General features: G+C 54.8%; 1 protein-coding gene across 3 annotated transcripts; it reads left to right on the top strand.

Moving 5' to 3' along the window:
* Positions 1–1378: 1378 nt before the first annotated feature.
* Positions 1379–10624, top strand: CD1H11orf24 (chromosome D1 C11orf24 homolog). 3 transcript variants are annotated; one of them, XM_045039653.1, is made up of 4 exons: positions 1379–1531; positions 4657–4857; positions 8058–8231; positions 9268–10624. In XM_045039653.1, the coding sequence occupies exons 3-4, from the start codon at positions 8081–8083 to the stop codon at positions 10341–10343; spliced, it is 1227 nt and encodes a 408-aa protein (XP_044895588.1). In that variant the 5' UTR covers positions 1379–1531; positions 4657–4857; positions 8058–8080; the 3' UTR covers positions 10344–10624. The 3 variants fall into 3 exon arrangements, with proteins under 3 accessions (XP_044895588.1, XP_044895587.1, XP_044895589.1); XM_045039652.1 differs by having other exon boundaries at positions 4657–5008; XM_045039654.1 differs by lacking the exon at positions 4657–4857 and having other exon boundaries at positions 1382–1531.
* Positions 10625–20620: the final 9996 nt, after the last annotated feature.

Below are 20620 nucleotides of genomic sequence, written 5' to 3'. Positions count from 1 at the left end.
TTTCCGTTGCAATTATCCAGCAGTGCAAAAGCAGGGAGAGGACACATAACAAAAATGTACAACTGTGTACCAATAAAGCTTTATTTACAAAAGCACACAGAGCTAGACTGCCCTAGACTATAAGCTCCTTGAGAAGGAGGCTTGTGTCTTTATCTTTGTAATTTCAGCCCTAGCAATAAAAATTGTCCCGATTTTACCGAAGAGGAAATTAAAACAGAGTCACAGATGTTGATTTTTGAGGAAGACAGGCATAGAGCTACATACAGTTGGTGATTTGGCTATATTTTCTCTCGTGAAGTCAACATAGATACTGCACTTCTCACGTTAGATCGGAGCTAGTTGGGAACATTAAAGCAAACACAAAGCAAAAGCATCTTGTCCTCACGAACTCTCCCAACTGGCCTGGCGCTCAGCAAACTTGTCTTTGCAGAGTGAGCTCTACACAACTTGAAGCTAGGAGGTTGCATTGGAGATGGGAGTGATGCAGGCTCGAAACTACATTTCAGGTGCTCCCAGAGCTCAAGCAGGCGTTTGATTTTGCACGCCCTCAGTTTTCCCCGTCTGGTTCAGTTTCCTAACCGAGGACCCCAGGACAGGTTACGAAACAGCCTGAGAATAAAGCCTTTTGTTTATTCTCACTGAGATCATCCTTCACAGACAGGCTTTCTTTGGATTTGAGGGGACCTGATAAAGAGTGTTACACAGATTGGGATTCAGCCACAACCAGTAACGTGCAAAGACTGCTTCCGAGTGAGGTCAAGTCCTATTCACTTTCCTTTACACTCCATTCTGCCCCATTGTGATCCCGCGTCTTACAATTGCAAAACATTTTGTGAGTCTCAGTTTCTGCATCTGTAAAATGGGAAAATAGTGCTTGTCGGAAACTTAAATCAATGAACTGGCAGGTAAATCACTGAACCAAGCCAGGGGCTTGGCACGTTGTAAGCGCTCAAAGCACAGTAGCCACCATCCCCACTCTTCCGTTACTATTTGGACCCCCCCCCAGCGCCCATCACCAGGGGCTGGACCAAGTATGAGGGAGGAGGGCAGAGCTGCGGGTCATCCCTAGGGCTCGGGGCCCTGCGCGTCGTCGGGGTACGTCCGAGCGTCCCTTGCCCCGACCCAGCACCCACGGCCGGGCAGCCGAGGGTAAGCACCACCACTTCCGCCGGCCACCCGTCCGAAATAGCCGCTTCCAGCCGCTTCCGGCTGCGAGCACTGCGGAGCCCGAGCCGCCCCGCGGTGGGCGGGGTCTACGAGCAGCCACGCCCCTGGCTTCCGGCTCACTTCCGGCTGCGCCTGGCACCACCCGGCCGCTCAGGGCTCCTGCCGAGACTGCCCCGCCCTCCCGGGCCCGCCTCTAGTGACGTCAGTTCCGGGGCGGTCCGGGCGGGGCCCGAGCTAGGGCTGCTGCCCGGAGCAGTCCTGGCTCGCGGGCGCTGCTCCGCTGCCGGCCACGTCTCCACGCCGGGCCGCGGGCACTTCCCCGCCGTCCGACGGCCGCCCGGCCGCCGCAGGCCTGCCGCGCCGGGTAAGGGGCCCGCGCCTCCGTCCGGGGAGCTGTTGTCACGGCTCCCTGGACCGGCTTGCGCCTGGGAGAGGGAGGTGGGGGCAGGAGGAGGCTTGAATCAGGGCACGCGAGGCAGGAGGGTGACAGAGAAAAGATCAGTGGGGGCACAGGGGCAAGACGAGAGGACTGGAGGTGAGGAATAGCAGAGAAGAAGGAACGGAAGGAGCCCGTTGGGGACCGAGACTCAGAATGGGCACGGATGCGGGTCCGAGAGGCTGGAGGGAGGAGGAGGGCTGCAGGGAGCGGGGGGGGGGGGGGGGGGGGGGGGGGGGGGATCCCAAATCGGAGAAGAGGCCCGGGTAGTTCGAGTTTGGAAGCGGAGGATGGGAGAGTTGGAACACTCCTGTATGTTCAGAGAACTCAAAGGTCTTCCCTGGGCAAGGCTGGGCCGCAGGAGGTGTTGCCCTCAAAGAAAGAGTTGGCCTTTTAGGTGACCCAGGCCCTCTACCTGGGAGGGGGTTGTGCATTTCCATCTGCTTGCCTGCCTGCCTCCCCCATGTGAGCCTGGTGGCTGCTTTCCTGTGAGCCGTCAACTATCCGGCTGATAGGAGGGCTCAGCATCCACATGGCTTGCGATAAGACATAAACATCGTGCTTAGAAATCTGCCTATGCCAACGTGCAGTTATTTTTACCCCCTGGAGGAAGCATCTCTGAAATTTCAATAAAATCGGTGAGGAAAGTATTTAAAGTATGGGCTCCCACTTATATGCTGGACTTGCCTAGCGGACAAAGGAATGTCAAATTAGCCCACACCGCCAACAAAAATTAGCCTGTGATCCAGCGTTTAGCCGTGACACCAAAGCTTACAGAAACCTGGAAGCAAGCATTGTGGTTAAGATGATATCCACTTCTGCAGGTTCCCATCTGCCACGCAGACACATCCGTTAGACCACAGGGCACTGTCTATATACACAAAACCACAAACCTGTGTTCCTTGGGTTCTGAGACCAAAGTTCAGCCAGGTGATGTGTCAGGATTAGGTATCTGTAGTTTGCCCTATATTTGTTGCTGCATTTCCTGCTCCTTGGTATATATAGCTTCTCCAGCTTGGAGTGGGGGCCCAGGTCACGTTGCTGCTGATAAATATCACGAGTGATGGAATGTGGGGGTAACACTGTACAGTCCCTTACTGAGCCTAAGGATTACTTGTGTCAGATATTAGGAACCTGACTAAGGCCAGAAAAAGGAGTTCAGCAGTTTGGAGCCTGAGTCCATGTAACTTGTACACAGCACTCAGCATATAATAAACAGCTTCATAAAAGAGTTTAAAAAAAAAAAAAAATCAAGCCAAGGTTGGGAGCACAAGAATTCAGAGACAGGGCGTATTGGGAGGCATCACGAGATCACGGACCAGAAAAGGATCAGGAAATTGACACCTATGGCCACAGCCTGGGGGTGCCTTTCTAATGGGAGTGTTTCCTCTCTCAAGGGGTGCTGCCCCTTCCCTGCAGCACTTGCGGGGAGCTGATCGCTGAGAAAGAGGAAGTCCCGGCACCAGCCTAACGCCTGTCTTTCCCTCTTCAGGCCTTCCGCTTAATAATAACTTCATTCTTGTTTATTCTCTTATTGCCGCGGGGGTCTCTTTCCTTTCCATCTATTGTAGTCTGAGACCTTGGGCGACCCAGTCTCCCTGCACCGTAAGAATAACTGGCCCTTCCCTCGTTTAAGGCTTACTGAAGCCTTTGCAGGACAGACTAGCATTTTAAATCTTGTTAATGGTGTGTCCATTGTGAGTCACCTTATAAAGATTAGTGCAGGTCCCCACACACAGATCGTGACATTGAGAATATGCTGTTGGAAAGTGGAGGCAGGACCATTCCAGAGAGATGAAGTCACGACCCAACGAGGGCCTGTTCTTGACTCCACTACAGCGGCCAATTCCCATTTCTGTGGGAGTGATCACCAGCCCCTCTGGCTGGGAGTGAATAAGCGCTGATGGTATCCAGTAGAAGTTTCCTGAGAAACTTGTCGTGTTTCCTGACATGGCCTTAGAAAAACGTTCCATATATACACCCACCTTTGTGTTTGTAACTGTGCGTGTGATCGTACACGTATCCACGTGTGGCAGCATGCGTGCACGTGTGTGCCTGTGGGTGTGTGCGGCTGGGTATGCACGCGGCTGTGTGCACACACGAGGGTGCGTGTGGCTGTGTGTGTGCACTTGGGAGCGTTCGTATTAGGGAGCGGGCCCGTGGCGGTCCTCACGCGTCACCACCTACTAATATCTGCCACTCTAGGAGGTGATGAGCTGTTTCTTAATCTCCTGAGTCTATATTAACTATTCATCAATGAGATGATTTCCATTTGTGCTGTTAATATCTTTGCATTACCACTGTACTCCTGATTCTTCTAAAGTTTTGGTGGCTCCTAGGAAGATGTAGTTCCTGATATGTAAGTCATGGAGTTTCTCTAAATTATTAAAATCTGTGTGTGGAACTGTATTCGGTAGGATTACTCTGTGCCTTTCTGCCTGATAGTTCAAAGTACTTGAAGAAAATCAGGCGTTGGTTCCTTTGGTTGGAGCCTTTCAGAAATGTTTTCCAAAAGCGATACATGCTGGTGTTAAGAAAAAAAAAAAAAAAAGACATATATATGCGGTAGAAGATGAGAATCCCCAGGAAATTCATTCCCCTGGCATAACCACTTTATTCATGTTCCAGTGTAAATCTCTCTAGACCCCTTAACAAACGTCTCTTTAAATAAAAATAGCATCAGAGCGCCTGGGGGGCTCAGTCGGTTAAGAGGCCGACTTTGGCTCAGGCCATGATCTCATAGTTCATGGGTTTGAGCCCCACATCAGGCTGTGTGCTGACAGCTCCGAGCCCGGAGCCTGCTTCGGATTCTGTGTCTCCCTCTCTCTCTGCTCCTCCCCCATTCATGCTTTGTCTCTGTCTCTCAAAAATGAATAAATGTTAAAAAAAAAAATTTTTTTTTTTTTAAAGTCCTGACATTGAAAGTTTTGACACACACTGTCATTTCCCCGGTATAATGATCTCTTTAACGCTGCTATTTCAGTGTCCCCTTCCTCCCTGGGTTTTCCCCCTGTGCTTCTCCTAAGGAGTGTTTACTGTTTTTCCAACCCTAGATGCGTCTGCTAACAGAGTGGGGCATCTGCCCATGTCGCCCACGTGCCCCAGAGCATGCCATGGCCTGGGGCTCTGCCTCCTCGCTGCTCTCGCGCCCCGCACAGCCAGACCCCGGCCGGCGAGCGCACGGTGCCAAGCCCGCGGCCCTCCACGGAGGAAGATGGCCCAGCCCGGGAGCACGCCCTGAGCGGCTGCCTCTAGTGAGTGTCCACGGCCCTGCCCGCGGGGCCACCTGCCTGGTGTCGGGACGGCGAGCCCGGAGGGGGCCCCGAGAGGGCTTTACCACGGAGTGGGAAGAGGAAGAGAGCCAAAGGGAAAGACAGCGAAGCCCCGAGGGGGGCCCGTGCGCAGGTGCGTCACCGTCAGAGGGCCCGCCTTCTGAGGTAGCCCACGAGGGGGGTCCGGGAGCACGTGGTCCTCTGTGGCCCTCTCCTGTTCTTGTGACCCAGATGCCAGATACCACAGGAGGTTTTCTCTTGGCCTTGGGTCAGAATAGCAAAATGCTTGGGGGAACCCCTCTTTGGGGGGGGGGTGCTGCCCCTCCCCGATGCTGGGGGTGGAGGAGGAGCCCGCTCACAGCAGGGGCCCTGGGAGGAGCCGCCTGGAGGCTGTCCCCAGACCGGGAACAAGACCTTCCAGTCTGTTCTGCGTGAGGAACCAAAAGAGAAGGAGGAACTCTGTTTCGGCACAGCGGATCAGTGCCTCCCTACCTTAGCTGGATTATCAGCCCTGAAGTTCACTGAAACGCTAGAGTAGGGTTGTTGGCAGACTTTGGCCCGCGGGCCAAGTCCGCCGGCTGCCTGGTTTTGTGCATAAAGTTTTCTCGGGACGCGGCCGCGCCCGGCGTTTACTCACGGTCCACAGCTGGGGCAGCTGTGCTACAGCAGCAGACTTGAGTCTCTGAGACAGAGCCCGCGTGGCCCACAAAATCGAAAACATTCGCCATCCGGCTCTTCACTGACAAAGTTTGCCGAGCCTGCCCTAGAGATCGGTAGCGAGGGGGACAACAGAACATTCAGGAAGCCCCGGTCACAGCACCCCACCGCAGCAGACCCCCGACCCAGGCCTCACACAGGGAGCGTGCTGGGCTCAGCAGTGGGAGATTTCAGATGCATTCAGTAGACGTAACTGGCCAAAGAAAGAGCCATTTAAATACATTTATTTAGCGAGAGCCCAGCTGCGTGGCCTCAGCTCATGGGGGAGTGTGAGTTCTTTGTTCCCGAAACCTTCCAGTTGCAATTCTTGCCTCTCATGATGTTGTGATTTTCGTCTGATGCTTCCCTCCCCACCCTACCCCCGCTTGTTTCTGTCAGAACAAAGAATGCCTTTTGCATTCTAGAAAACAGATGCAAATCTGTGGTTTGTAGGGCTAAGTCCTCTAAACCTGGGAGCTACCAGGAGCCCTTATGGACAGTTTTGGATGGAGGGTGCAGCTTGAAGCTAGAAGAAAGCTGGGGACTCTCGCAAAGGGTGAGAAGCATCGAGGAACGAGCCAGCCTTCCGGAAGAGTTTGTCCTCGACAGACTTTCCCAGTCACAGCGCGGTTTCACAACAGTCTCCCAGATCACGGGAGGCCGAAAGCCACCCTGTGGCCACGCACCCCTTCGTGGCGCACAGGGGCCGTGTTGCGTAGCCCCCGGCAAGGCTAGAAGTGCTTGCTGGGGCAGACTGATGGCCGGCGCTGGGTCACAACCTGCAGGGATTTCACAAGTCCAGTGCGGGTGGGGCCATCGGGGAGACGCGGCGGGGCCAGACTTTGAAGGCCACCTTGGCCATGGTAGTGAACTTCGGGGTTATCCGGGGATATTATGGGGTTTAAGCAGTGGAGGCAGGGTCACCTTTGTGGGTTACAAGGATCTCTCTGGAAGCTGTGGGGTGGCAGCGAATCGGGGCCAGGATAGAGACGCTTGAAGGGGATTCATCCGTGACTCAGGGCCAGTGGGAGGACAGTGAGCCTGCCCCGCTCCCCAGGGGCCAGCCTGGTTATGGGGCCACGGAGCACAGTGAGTAGCATCTGTGCTGGGTGAGGAGTTGATCAGGGCATTTTCACATGACCCAAGGGCTGCCTTCCGGGACGTTCTGTCGCGGCTCAAGAACGTCATGGTGAGGGCTAGTGGAAAGACCAAAGGCCTTGGGTGTCTTCAGGCAGGACTGATTTTGGAGGTGCCCTCAGGACCCCCAGGCTCATTGCCCTCCCTGCAGCTCCCAGCATGCCTGGGTCCTGTTTGCCCCGTGTCCAGATCGAGTGTTCAGTCGTGGGACCAACCTCAGGCCTGCAGGGGCTCCCCCGCAAATCCCAACTGCCCGGTGGTAGCCTGCCAATCTCTGGGCTGATCCTAGGTCTCTTGGCTTCTGGCCTTGCTGCTCCCACTCACCTCCCCTGCCCCTGCCCCTTCCCCACCACGTGGATCCCACCCATCTTTCAGAACATGGCCCACGTGTCCCTTTCCCAGAAGCCTTCCCTGGCCACGCCCCTCCCCCCAGCAGAACTCTGGGCCTCCACACAGAGGACCAGCCTCCAACTTACATGTCAAGGCCTTCCCATGTGCCATCACCTGCCTGCTTCCCAGCACTGAATCACACCTCTGCTTTTTACTTGCAGTAGCTTGCAGTGGCCTCTTTTCTGTGTCTCCTACTGTATGGCGGGCTCCCTGGAGGAAAGAGTTGTCCGGCTTTCATCTTTTTGTTCTAAGCGCACTGCTCGGCACATGAGCAGGCACTCAGAATATTGGATGAATGGATGAGTGGATGGATGATGGAGAGATGGAGGATGGATGGATGGATGGAGTGGCTGGTGAATGGGTTGATTGGTGGATGGACAGATGTGGTAGTAGGTGGACAGACAGGTGGATGGATGTTGGCCGGATAGACTGATGGATGGATGGGTGGGTGGATAATAGATGGATGAATGAATGATACATGATGGTTAGATAGACGAATGGGTGATGGCTGGCTGGCTAGCTAAATGATATCTCCCATGTGAAGGGTGTGGTCAGCCATCGTGGGGTGCACAGAAGTGTGTTGGGCCTGATATGTGATCTTGGCCAATCTTGGTGATTGACAGGCCTTGGCCCAGTGAGCATGGTCAGGTCTTGACCCTCTGTCTACTCCTGTTTCACACCAGGAACTCTGGGTGGGAGAATGGGCACTTGGGAGGTTGAGACACAGAGTGAAGTTGGGTCAAGGAGTGCTTTGAGCCTGTCACATACAGGCACCGGGCAGATCACTAGACCACCATGGTTGAGACGCATCTCAAGCTCCCTGGGTGCCAGGCCCTGGTGGGAAGACTCGGCTCAGTTTGCGGACCTTCCAGAACCCTCCATGGCAGGCACAGAACCATGCCCCGTGTCCCAGGTGAGGCTGTGCATTACTGACCAGACGCCTTCTTTCTTGACCACAGATCCTTCAGCCCGGCAGCAGGGAATGGTGAGCAGCCTGAGGAGTGGCCAGCTGGGAACCTCAGGGACCGCCCAGCCTTGCTCCTGGCTCACCCACAAGATGTGGACAGCCCTTGTGCTCGTTTGGATTTCCTCCTTGTCCTTATCTGAAAGCAAAGCGCCATCCCAGGATCTACGTAAGTGAGAAAGCCGTGTGATTGCTAGTCAGGCCTGCAGTGGTCCCAAAGCACCCTGAGCCCAAGGGACGTGTGCAAGCCTCGGCCAGCGAGTCAGGAGCCCCAGGGCCACCCAGGTGCTAGGCCGGGGAGGGCCGTCAGGCCAAGCTTCTCTGGGGCCAGCTTGAGTGGAAAGCCCCCAGGGGCCTGACCTCTGAGCCCTGAGAGGGTCATTTGCTTGGCCCTGCAAAATTTCTCCTGTAAACCTGATCCTGTCACTGAGGAATTCGTCTGTTCATACATCAAATATTTCATTACACTCCTGCTCCGTGCGAGGCACCGTTCATCTCCAGGAATTCCTGCCGCAAATCCTTTCATAAAGCCAAGAATTCTTTCATGGTGTGACCATCCGGGCCGTGGTTTGTCTGCTTTGTAAACCTGGGTGTGTGTTTGATGCGTTTTGTTAATGGTGAATCACGCCTCTGAGGTGAGACTTTCACTCTGTCTGATGTTTCGGGAATTGGATCAGAGAGGGAAGCTCTTAGGCCTTCGATGGGCTCAGGGTTCAGAGGGAAGGGAGTTTTCACGTCAGAGTGGCGAGCGCCTCTCCGGTGGGCGGCAGGCTCGATGTGTGCGGGAGGAGATGGGAGGGGAACGTGCTCCCACGTCCCCTCCTTTATTCTCGCTGGACTGTGGGGTCAGTCCCCACCGGCCAGGCCAGTGGGCCAGAAATTAAGACGCTCCCTGATGGGGCGCCTGGGGGTGCTCAGTTGGTTGAGCGTCCGACTTCAGCTCAGGTCATGATCTCGCAGTTCGTGAGTTCGAGCCCCGCATGGGGCTCTGTGCTGACAGCTCGGAGCCTGGAGCCTGCTTCGCATTCTGTGTCTCCCTCTCTCTCTGCCCCTCCCCTGCTCATGCTCTGTCTCTCTCTGTCTCAAAAAGAAATAAAAACATTTTTAAAAAATTAAAAAAAAAAAAAAAAAAGATGCTCCCTGAATAATCCACCTGCCCAGGATGGAAAGTGACTGTATCTTTTTCTCCCTTTTCTGACTTTAAGGGCACCTAGTCTCTAGCCAGACAGCTACTTCAGCCAAGAATGCTTCGGTGACGGCAGCTGTAAGAGTCCTTAATGACACGTCTGGAACGATGACCGTGCTGACGCCTCCCGTCACACTGACCACAGGGACTCTGGGGGCCGACCCCAGCTCTCCTGCAGTCACAGCAGGGAGCACATTCAGGACAGACACAGCTGGCCCGGCAGCCTCCGGGGGACCCTCACCAGCCTCGGCGGCGTCGACACGGCGGACCCCGTCCTCCGCGACCGCTCCCGGCGCAGCCCCCGCGCCGGCCCCGAGTGTCAGCCCGCCGCCGAGAACGACGGCGCCCGCGACGTCGGCCACCGTTGCTCGGACCACAGCTGGCCCCACAGCAAGTGCCAGCGCCCCGACAGGCACGCGCGGCCCCCCCGTAGCCAGCCCCGCGCCCCCCACGAGTCCCCGAGCGCTTGACGTGTCCACACGAGGCCCCACCGTCCGGACGTCGACGGCCCGGCCCGGGGCTGGCACGACAAGTGGGCCCACGCCCACCCTCGCCGACACAACCCCAGAGCCCACCCGCCCATCCGCGGCTCCCGTGTCCACCACCGCAGTGACCGCCACCGAGGCCCAGGCCCGGGAGCCGGCTGCCAGCACGCCGCCGGCACCGGCCCCTGACTCCGCCCCCACCCCCAAGGTGGAGGCCACGGCCCCCACGACGCGGCCAGGCCCCGCGCCGTCTACCCGGGGAGCTGCGGGCCCAGACACGCCCCGGACGCCGGAGCAGGTGCGGCCCGAAACCCCGCCTGGTACCGCGTCCACCGCCCCGACACCCGGGAGCTCGGGGGGCTCCCAGGTGCCAGCCTCGGCCCCGTGCCCGCTTAGCACGCAGGGCCCGTACCTGGTGGTCACCACCCGGCCCCTTCCCCAGGCTCTGGTGAACAAAAGTTTCCTGCTGGCGGTGCTCTTGCTCGGGGTGACCCTCTTCATCGTAGTCTTGGTTCTGCTGGGCCTGCAAGCCTACGAGAGCTACAGGAAGAAGGAGTACACGCAGGTGGACTATCTGATCAACGGGATGTACGCGGACTCCGAGATGTGAGGGGCCCGGGAGGCGGAGCCCGCCCCTCCTTCCGTCTTGCCTCCGAGACCAAATCAAGTGCTTCCAGATTCTTTTGGTGCAATTAGGACGAGTGCCGGACGCTTAAGCATATCTACTTGCTGTCGGATTGACTCCACGAGCCCTCGAGAGTTGCTTTGTTCATATTTATTTTTGTAAACAATCATGTCAACGGAGCGGGCGGTGGCCCCGCCACGGGCAGGCCTGGCAGGGCCCCGGTGGGGATCCTGACCAGAATTAAAGCAACGACTGCTTTCCATTCAGACCTGTGCCTCCCCGTTTGTGTACGTCGTGGCCCGTCCACCGCTGCGCCCGCGGGGGGCGGGGGCGGGGGGTGGGGGGCCTTGCTGGGACGCACATGACGGGACTCGTGTTCGTCAACGTCGACTGCACCATCGGGCCCGGGGGTCTGCTGTGTCTGTGCTGCTTCGCTCTGATGCCCGACCCTGCCCCGCACTCGGTGGGGGGAGCCCCAGCCCATCTCTGGCACCCCGTGGAGACAGAGCCTTTTTCACAGACGCCCTTTTCTGAACCGTTCCGTGGCGTAAGCTTAGAGCCTCACGTAAAACACACGTGAGCTCCACAGTGTGGCCGGGTCGGCCTGCACCTGCTCGACCCCCAGGCCTCAGCGCTCCCGGGGCCCTCTCCCCTGAGCAGGAGGACGTCCCTGGGCTCCCCTGTCCCGCACAGCCCTCAGAGCCAACACTAAGCGCCCGTCGGGCCAGCCGCTGCCCTCGTGTCTAACGCGCTAACCCATTTATCCCCCAGCTCAACCCCAAGAGAAGCAGCGCGATCCCCATTCTAAAGGTGGGGCCACCGAGGCACGGAGGAGGGGGAGGCATACTCGCACACCGAGGGCCAGATTCAGGGTGTGACCCAGCGACTCACCTGCCCAGGTCGAGGGTGGCCTCGGGCCTTTCTCGGCCTACCTGCCCAAGACGGTGAGAGCAGTAAAGCTGTGTTCCCAGACCAAGCGTGCAGCTCCTAACTGTGTGGCTTGGAGCAAGTGTGGAATATTCTGGAACTCAGCTCCTCCATCTGTGAAATGGGGAGACATAGAATAATCAGTTGTGGACCCAGGGCTGTGGGGCCTGGCTCTATCGGGGGAGGGGAGTCAATGCTTGCTTCTAAGTGCTCTGAACCCTAAAGAAGAGACCATTTAAAAAAACATTTTTTTAAATGTTTATTTATTTTTGAGAGAGAGAAAGAAAGACAAAGTGTGGGCGGGGGAGGGGCAGAAAGAGAGGGAGACACAGAATCCCAAGCAGGCTCCAGGCCCCGAGCTGTCAGCACAGAGCCCGACGCAGGGCTCGAACTCACAGACCGCGAGATCGTGACCTGAGCTGAAGTCGGACGCTCGACCGACTGAGCCACCCAGGTGCCCCTAAGATCTTATTTTTAAGTGATCTCCACACCCAACGTGGGGCTTGAACATACAACCCCGAGATCGGGAGTCACGTGCTCTACCGACTTGCCCATGTATCCTTTCGAACGGGCCCCTGCGGCCGCTGCCTTGCCTGGGTCCCCTCACCAACTGCCCGCCCCGCTCCAGCCGTCGTCCATCCTGCAGCCAGGGGTCCCTCAACACACAAACGTGACCACACCTTTCCCTGCCGATGTGCCTTCCCAAGATAAAGGCCCAGCTGCTCTGCCTGGCACTCCAGACCAAGGCAAACCCTTCTGGGGGGTCCCGGCCGAGCAGAGAATGAGGGAAAGAGCCGTCTCAAGACAGCTCACGGGAGGCGGAGACCGTCCAAATCTGGGGGGGCCACGGGTTTGGGTCCCACGCTAGCCCCCCGCCTTGGAGGCCACCAGACTGCAGTGAGCCAGGCAGCCATTCCTGGCCTGCTCGAAAGACCCATAAATATCTGATAAATACCTCAATCAGGTATTTATTGAGCACCCACTGTTTGCCAACCAACTGGAGATTCAGGGATGAATTCACCTGCCCTGCCCACGGGAGCTCAGAGTGTGGTGCGTGAGAGTGAGGAACGCAAGGAGGCAAGAGGTAGACACACAGAGGAGGCCCCTGACCCGCCCCCCCCCCCCCCGGAAGGGCAGAGAAGGCTGCCTGGCAGAGGGGACTCAGAGACTCTCTTCCTGGCTCTTTGGTGGCAGGGGCTGTGGCTGGTTCGGTGCCCGGAGCAGCACTGACACGAAGGAGCAGGGTCCCTGTTTGAGAGTCCGAATGAAGGCCGGGGTGCAGTGAAAATCAGATTCGGGGTTTGGCCCCGTGGGGTCTCTCCTCCCTCCAGTGAGGAGACCAAGGTGTGGGAGGGCCAAGTGGCTTTGCCCAAGACCACCCTCCAAGCAAGTGGCAGGACAGGATTCCCTGGGGAAGCACAGGCAGCTGGGGCGCCCAAGGCAGGCAGCTGGCCCATTTCCTCTGGAGGCACCCCTGCGTGCCCAAGCCAGCGAGGTCCAAGGGCTCCCCCTGGCGGCCACCCCTCCCTCCCTCACCCTGGGTGCTGGTCCCGGCCGCTCGCAGCGCCCCCAGCTTCCCCAGGGCCGGGGATCCCGCCAGCCTAGCTCTCCCTGCACCGGATGCCTTCCTGGTGACCCCACACGGACGAACTCTCGCCCCCGCATGCTCCCAGACCGGGGTGTCGTACTGTGGGACGCTGTTCTCGGTGCAATTCTGTCGTGTGTGCCTGTGACGGTCTCCCCCCACCCCCAGAAGGAAGCCAGGAGTTCAGGGAGAGTGCAGCAACCTCGCGCACAGACCCTTGTGCCTCCAGCCCAGAAGCAGCCGGCGGGGGCCGCTGAGCAAGCCATCCGTGTCCCCGCTCAGCCACAATTTTTATATCTACCAAACCTCTCTCGGCTTCAAAATCGGACCAGTGTCCGTGCGGCACAGGGACGGATAATAACAGCTAATATTTTTTGAGCACTTACTGCATACCAGACAGTCGAGTGGTAGCTATCATCTCATTTAATTAACTCAGACTACGGTCTTCGCGCCCCTGACGCCCCGCCCCCCCCCCAACTCTGCTCCAAAGCGGCCAGAGCGATGGTTTAAAAATACAACCCAGGGGGGCGCCTGGGTGGCTCAGTCGGTTGAGCGGCCGACTTCGGCTCAGGTCATGATCTCGCGGTCCGTGAGTTCGAGTCCCGCGTCGGGCTCTGTGCTGACAGCTCAGAGCCTGGAGCCTGTTTCAGGTTCTGTGTCTCCCTCTCTCTGACCCTCCCCCGTTCAGTTCATGCTCTGTCTCTCACTGTCTCAAAAATAAAAAAACGTTAAAAAAATTAAAAAAAAAAAAAATACAACCCAGGAGCGCCTGGGTGGCTCAGTCGGTTCAGCATCAGACTGTTGACTTCAGCTCAGGTCATGATCTCACAGTGTGTGAGTTTGAGCCCCACGTGGGGCTCTGCGCTGACAGGGCGGGGTCTGGTAGGGATTCTCTCTCTCTCTCTCTCTCTCTGCCTCTCCCCTGCTTGCTATCTCTCTCAAATAAATAAATAAATAAACTTAAAGAAAAACCTTTAAAAAATTAAGAATCAGACATAAAAAATACAACCCAGATCCCTTCCCCCCACCCCCCATCCCCGCCTCCCGCCCCCGCCTGGATCCCTTAATGGCTTTTCACTTCAATAGGGAAACAATCCAAATGTAGGCTAAGGACGGGCATGGCCAGAGGGAAGTTTTCATGAAAAATCTGGGAACTGGGAGATCCAGGCAGAGGGAGGAGGGACCACGGAGCCCCCCCCCTCCCCCCCCCCCCCCCCCCCCCCGGACAGAGGGAAGCTGGCGAATGTGGACGACAGAAGGGGAGAGTGGGAGAGACAGTTGGGGACAGGCCCGGAGGACACGGCCAGCGTGAAGCAGGGAAGGAGGCGAAGGCCCAGGAGTTCGCTCTGCAGAAGAAAGTCATCGATTTCGGCTTTAAAAATTATTTTGTTGCACTGAAGTCCTTACAGAGTGGCCTGCTGTCTGGGATTCACTTTTTTTTTTTAAGTAGGCTCGGTGCCTAAGGAACGTGGGGCTCGAACTCACGACCCGAGATGGCCGGCCAGACGCCCTGGGAGTCACTTGAAACCACTTCAGCGCGAGGGGAAGGTGCCGGGGGCAAAGGTACCACCAGACGGCATGTTGTTGCCGTGGAATATGGTTGGTGGGCGCAGCGGGGTCCGCTACGTGCTCCCTCTCTGGGCACGTCTGGAAATTTCCATGATGACAAGTTGAGAGAAGAGAAAGGAAGAGAGAAGTAGAGATGTGGTTTAAACCTCTTAAGTAAATGGTGGCTCTGGTTGCCACACGGAGGGCAGCCTGGGGGCAGCGCCCGAAGGCCCGGTCCTCCCACGCAGTGAAGACACGGTTTGGGCCAGGGTGTGCCCGCCCCAGGGGGAGACGCAGAAGAAGGTGCAGACACGTTTTGGAAGATGAGTCAACGGGACCTCCACTGTTTCTTTCCACACCCCACACCTGCACTCACACTTAGCGGAAGTCAGGATGACCACCCCGTGTGGGGCTTGAGGGGCTGGGAGGGGGGTGACGTCCTTTCCAGGAAATGGGGAGCAATGCACCCCTATTCTCAGCACGCTGCTCATGGCTTCCTTTAACCCTTGCTACAACCCTATGAGACAGAACTGTCATTCTCCTCACCAACCCCCTACACACAGAAGGGAAACTGAGGCCGGAAGTGGTGAACCTGGCCAAGGTCACACAGCAGCAGGGGGGCAGCACTAGGGCCCCAGGTCCCATGCTTCTGCCGCTGGCTCCGCTGCCCCCTGCTGGGAGATGGGGGGAGGTGGGGCAGGGAATCCTGAGATGCCTGTCAGGTGTCAGGAGGGCGTGGGACACGAGTCTACGGGCTGGGAAGGTCCCCACGGGAAAGACGCATGGGGAGCCGTCAGCGGAGATGGCTTTCGAAGCCAGGAGGCCAGAGCAGGTGGTCCGAGGACAGAGAAGGGGTGACTCCTTCCACCGGGAGAGTATGGCATCCTGGAACCTGAGACATGCGGCCGAGGGCCGGGTGAGAAAGGGACAAAGGAGTGGCTGCTGGTTCAGGCAGGTGGCCTTGGTGAGGTGGCCTCCGCAGAGTCCACGGGGAGGGTGAAGAAGGAAGGCGGGCGGGCAAGGGGGCCGTGACCTCGGGCCACGACTTGGAGAGGTTCAGCCAGGCGCGGGGGTGGGAGGAGGGACGGGGCAGCAGACCGAGGTGCGCGGGCGACCAAGAAGGATATTTTCAAAGTTCAGCATAGTTAACGTACAGCGTTGAATCAGTTTCAAGTGCACAATCTAGTGATTCAACGACTCCGTACGTTACTCAGTACTCATCATGAGCGTCCTCTTAATCCCCAAGAAGGGTTTTTTTTAATCTTTATTTTCGAGAGAGGCAGAGAGCAGGGGCAGAGAGAGAGAGAGGGAGAGAGAGAATTTCAAGCAGGCTCCACGCTGTCAGCACAGAGCTCGATGCCGGGCTCAGACTCTCAAACCGTGAGACGATGGCCTGAGCTGAAACCGAGTTGGACGCTCAACGGACTGAGCCACGCAGGCGCCCCAAGAGGGATTGTTTCTTAAACAGAGATCCTAGAGCGCCCAACAGTGCTCGCTGCCTCCCCACACGGTCGGGCCCACTATTGTCCCCCATTTCCAGATGGGAAAACTGAGGGCAGGAGGTGAGGCCCAAGGCCGCACAGGTAAGGGCGGAGCCAGGCTCTGGGTCCAATCCATCTGGCTCCACGTCCCCACATCCCCACGTCCCACACTTCCACCACCGAATCGACTCGAACACCAGCTTTGCTTCACTGGGGCCACCTGCTGACCAGAGTGGCATTCTCAGTGAATATGCACACTGTGTCCCATGAGCAGGGCACGGGGCAGGGGCTCGGTTTCACCCTGCTGACTGCGGAGTTACCCGGTGGGACAGGGCACTGTGCGAGGGAAGCAGGTACAAAGGCATCCAGGTGAGCAGAGAGAGGAGCACAAGGGGACTCCCAGCGGGAGGTCCTGGACCCCGTAACTGGAAAGGCATGGAAACGGGAGGCCCCACCCCCTCGCCTGGCCTTTCTCCTGAATCTTTGGGAGCCCCCCCCCCGCCCCGCCCCAGCACAGCAGCACCTTGAGACCCCCAGAGAACTCCCAGGAGCCCTGAGCGGCTCTTGGTCTCAGGCAACCTTGGATCGGAAGGAACAGAAGCCTCGGGAGCAGAGCTGTCCACCCCTCTCCGTTTCTTCTTCTTCTCTCTGCACCTCTGCATTCTCCTCCCGGCAGAGCCCCTGCCTCTGTAAGACTTAGGGTCTGTTTTCTCCAAGGGGCTCTGGCTTGTAACCTCGGCACCAGCACTGGCCCATCTGAGCTGCGATGTCCCGCTCCCAGGGCCTCCTATTGTCCAATCCACTGTGGCCAGGAGGCTGTGCCTAGTGGGCTGTGGGTGCGCCCAGATGTTAAGAAAAGAGGGTGGGGGCGCCTGGGTGGCTCAGTCGGTGAAGCGTCCGACTTCGGCTCAGGTCACGATCTCACCGCTCGTGGGTTCGAGCCCCGCGTCGGGCTATGTGCTGACAGCTTGGAGCCCAGAGCTCCCTCCCCTGCCCCTCCCCTCTCTGCCCCTCCCCTGCTCTCTCTCTGTCTCTCTTCTCAAAAATAAACATTAAAACATTTTTTAATTAAAAAAAAAAAAGAACATCGATGTTCTCACGCACCTCAGTTTCTGCCCTACGGAAGCCCAGAGGAGGCACGTGTTAGAACATCAATGACTCTATTATTTGTCAAGGCGAAAATTGCACATGCTCTAAACAGTCTTCAATAGTACCCCGAAATACGCACAGCAGTTTAAAAGAATGAGCTAGAACTATCTGTAACCGAATCAACGGTTTCTCAAGACATATTTTTGAGCCAAAAAGGGAAAGTTACTGATGGGACAGTATCGTTGTGCTTGCGTTACAGAGCTACCTATTTCTCCGTAACAGTATCACCACGGATTCAAACAATACACATTTATTACCACAGTTTTTGGGAGTCGGAATCGGGGCACGGCTTAGCTGGGTCTTCTCTTCAGGGTCTCCCAGAGCTCTAACCAGGGAGTTGGCTGGAGCTGCGCCCTCGTCCGAAGCTCACCCGGGGAAGGGGTTGCTTCCAAGCTCACATGGTGTGGCAAGAATCAGATCCTTGCAGGTGTCCGGACTGAGGGCCTGTGTTCCTTGCTGGCCGGGGCGCTGGAGGCCTCCCTCCCCTCCTCGCCGTGAGGCTTACTCCGTAGGCAGCGGGCTTCAGGATAGCCCACTTCTTCAAAGCCAGCAAGAGAGTCTCCAAGCAAGATAGATATAAACTCTTGTATTTTGGGGGCACCTGGGTGGCTCAGTCAGTTCATCGTCCTACCGGCTCAGGTCATGATCTCGCGGTCCGTGAGTTCGAGCCCCGCGTCGGGCTCTGTGCTGATAGCTGGAAGCCTGGAGCCTGCTTCGGATTCTGTGTCTCCCTCTCTCTCTGCCCCTCCCCTGCTCACATTCTGTTTCTCTCTCTTTCTCAAAAATAAATAAACATTAAAAAATTAAAAAGAATTTTTTTTAATCTTGTATTTAACATAACACTCACCATCTTAACCATCTACGAGCGTACGAGTTCAGTGGCACCAAGCACATTCACAGTGTTGTGTAACTATCACCACTATCTGCCTCTAGAACTTTTTCATCTTCCCAAACAGAAACTCTGTACTCATTAAGCAATGACTCTCCATTCCCCTCCCCCCGCCCCTGGCGACCTCGACCCAACTTTCCATCTCTATGAATTTGCCTGTTCTAGACACGGTGGAATCTAAGTAGAAGCACACAATACGTGTCCTTGAATTTCTAATTTTAGTCATCTGTTCTTTTTGTTGCCTTAATCTGGCTGAGTGTCTGTCAATTCTGTAGATCTTTCAAAGAGCCTATTCCTGGTTTCGTGGATTTCCTCGATTGTCCTCTGATCCTCCATTGTGTTCACCTCTGTTCTAATCCTTACTACTTCCCTTTCTTCTGCTGGCTTTGGGCTTGCTTTGTTCTTCTTTTTCTAGTTCTTTAAGGCCTATGGCTAGTTTACTGATTGGAGATCCTTCTTCCTTTTTTAATACAGGCATCTACTGCTGTGGATGTCCCTCCTGGGACATCACCTGGGATGTCACCTCCTGGTGCCCATCTCGGATTTCCCTTGTGATTGCTTCTTTGTCCAATTGATTGTTTAAGAGTGCATTGTTTGGGGTGCGCCTGGGTGGCTCGGTTGGTTAAGCGTCTGACTCTTGATTTTGGCTCAGATCATGACCTCACGGTTTGTAAGTTCGAGCCTCGCATCAGGCTCTATGCTGACGGCTTGGAGCCTGCTTGGGATTCTCTCTCTCCCTCTTTCTCTGCCCCTCCCCCTTCAAAATAAATAAATAAACTTAAAAAAAACTTTTTTAAAAAGGGAGTGTGTTGTTTGAGTTCCACATATGTGTGGTTCTTCCAATTTTTCTTCTGTTATTGATTTTCACTCTCATTCCCTTGTGATCAGAAAACCTACTCCCTATCATTTCAATCTTTTATGATTTGTTAAGACTTGTTTTGTGGCCTCACACGTGATCTGTCCTGAAGAATGTTCCACGTGTACTTGAGAAGAACATGCATTCAGCTGTTTTCGGGTAGAGTGTCTGTATTATCTCTGCTAGGCCCAGTCCGTTTTATAATGTTGTTCAAGTCTCCTTCTTATGGGCTCACCTTTCATTGTTGTATCCTTTATTGAATGTGAGGTATTAAAATCTCCCACTGTTTGGTAGAACTGTCTATTTTTCCTTTCAGTTCTATCCATTTTTGCTTCACATATATTTTAGGGCTCCTTTGTTAGGTAGGTATATGTTTATAACCGTTATCTCTTCTTGCTGGATTGAATCTTTTATCAATATGTAATGTCCTCATTAGCTCTTATAACCGTTTTGACTTATAGTCTATTTTGTCTGAAAATAATATAATCTGTGCTCTTTGGATTACTATTTGTGTGGAATATCTTTTTCCATCCTTTTACTTTAATTTCTCTGTGTCTTTGTATCTGAAGTGAGCCTCTTATAAACAGCATATAGATAGATCATGTTTTTATACCCAATCTTCCCATCTCTGCCTTTTAGTTGAAGAATTAAAGTCATTTACATTTAAAGGAATTACTGATAAGGAAGGATTTACTGTGCCATTTAGCTATTTGTTTTCTGTTTTTCTGCTCTTCAATTTTTCCATTACTACCTCTTTTTGTATTTAGTTGATTTTTTGTAGAAAGCTATTTTGATTCCCTTCCTCTTTCCTTTTCTATATATTTTTTAGTTATTTTCTCAGCGGTTACTTTGGGGATTACAATTAACCTCTTAGTCTCATAACAACCTAGTTTGAATAATACCAACTTTGTTTCAACAGTATATCAACATTCTGCCCCTGTAAATCCCTGTCCCTTCTTTAGGTTGTTTTCTGCCACAGATTACATCTTCATATATCGCCCATTAAAATATATTTACAATTATTGTGTCATGCACTCCTCTTTTAAATCATCTATGAAAGAAAAAAAAGGCTGAGTTACAAATCGGAAGTACACTAATACCGGCCTCTGTATTTATCTGTGTTACATTTACTGATGTTCTTTATGGCTTTAAGTTACAGCCTGGTGTTCTTTCAATTAAGACTGAAAGCCTCCCTTTAACATTTCGTGTAGGGAAGTTCTACTGGTAATAAGCTCTGTCAGCTTTTGTTTATCTGGAAATACCTGAATTTCTCCTGCATTCTTAAAGGAGAGTTTTGCTGGGTATAGAATTCGTGACTGAGTTTTTTCTTTCAGGTCTTCACATATGTCATCTCACTGCCTTCCAGACTCCATAGTTTCTGAGGAGAAACCAGGTAGCTATCTTTTTGAGGATTCCTTGTATGTGATAAGTTGCTGTGCCCTTGCTGCCTTCTAAATTCTCTCTCTGTCTTTAGATTTTGACAATTTCACTATAATGTGTCTCAGTGTGGGGGCACCTGGGTGGCTCAGTCAGTTGAGTATCCGACTTTGGCTCAGGTCATGATCTCACAGTTTGTGGGTTCAAGCCCCGCGTCGGGCTCTGTGCTGACGGCTCGGAGCCTGGAGCCTGCTTCGGATTCTGTGTCTCCCTCTCTCCCTGCCCCTCCCCTGCTTGTGCTCTGTCTCTCAAAACTAGATAAACGTTAAAAAAATAATGTGTCTCAGTGTGGATCTATTTGAATTTATCCTGCTTGTGATTTGTTGGGCTTCTTAGATATGGATATCCGTGTCTTCTACAGATTGATGACATTTTCAGCCATTATATCTT

Source organism: Felis catus, chromosome D1 (genome assembly GCF_018350175.1).
Source record: "Felis catus isolate Fca126 chromosome D1, F.catus_Fca126_mat1.0, whole genome shotgun sequence".
NCBI classification, from domain to species: Eukaryota; Metazoa; Chordata; class Mammalia; order Carnivora; family Felidae; genus Felis; species Felis catus.
The sequence above is the reverse complement of the archived record's forward strand: the minus strand, read 5'-3'. Positions and strand labels throughout refer to the sequence as shown.

Bases quoted from the DNA above. Each gene is read 5' to 3' on its own strand.
- CD1H11orf24 (XM_045039652.1), top strand. From the start codon at position 4,657: ATGCGTCTGCTAACAGAGTGGGGCATCTGCCCATGTCGCCCACGTGCC. The intron at 5,009-8,057 runs GTGCGTCACCGT...TCTTGACCACAG, and splicing joins CGAGGGGGGCCCGTGCGCAG to ATCCTTCAGCCCGGCAGCAG. The intron at 8,232-9,267 runs GTAAGTGAGAAA...TCTGACTTTAAG, and splicing joins AGCGCCATCCCAGGATCTAC to GGCACCTAGTCTCTAGCCAG.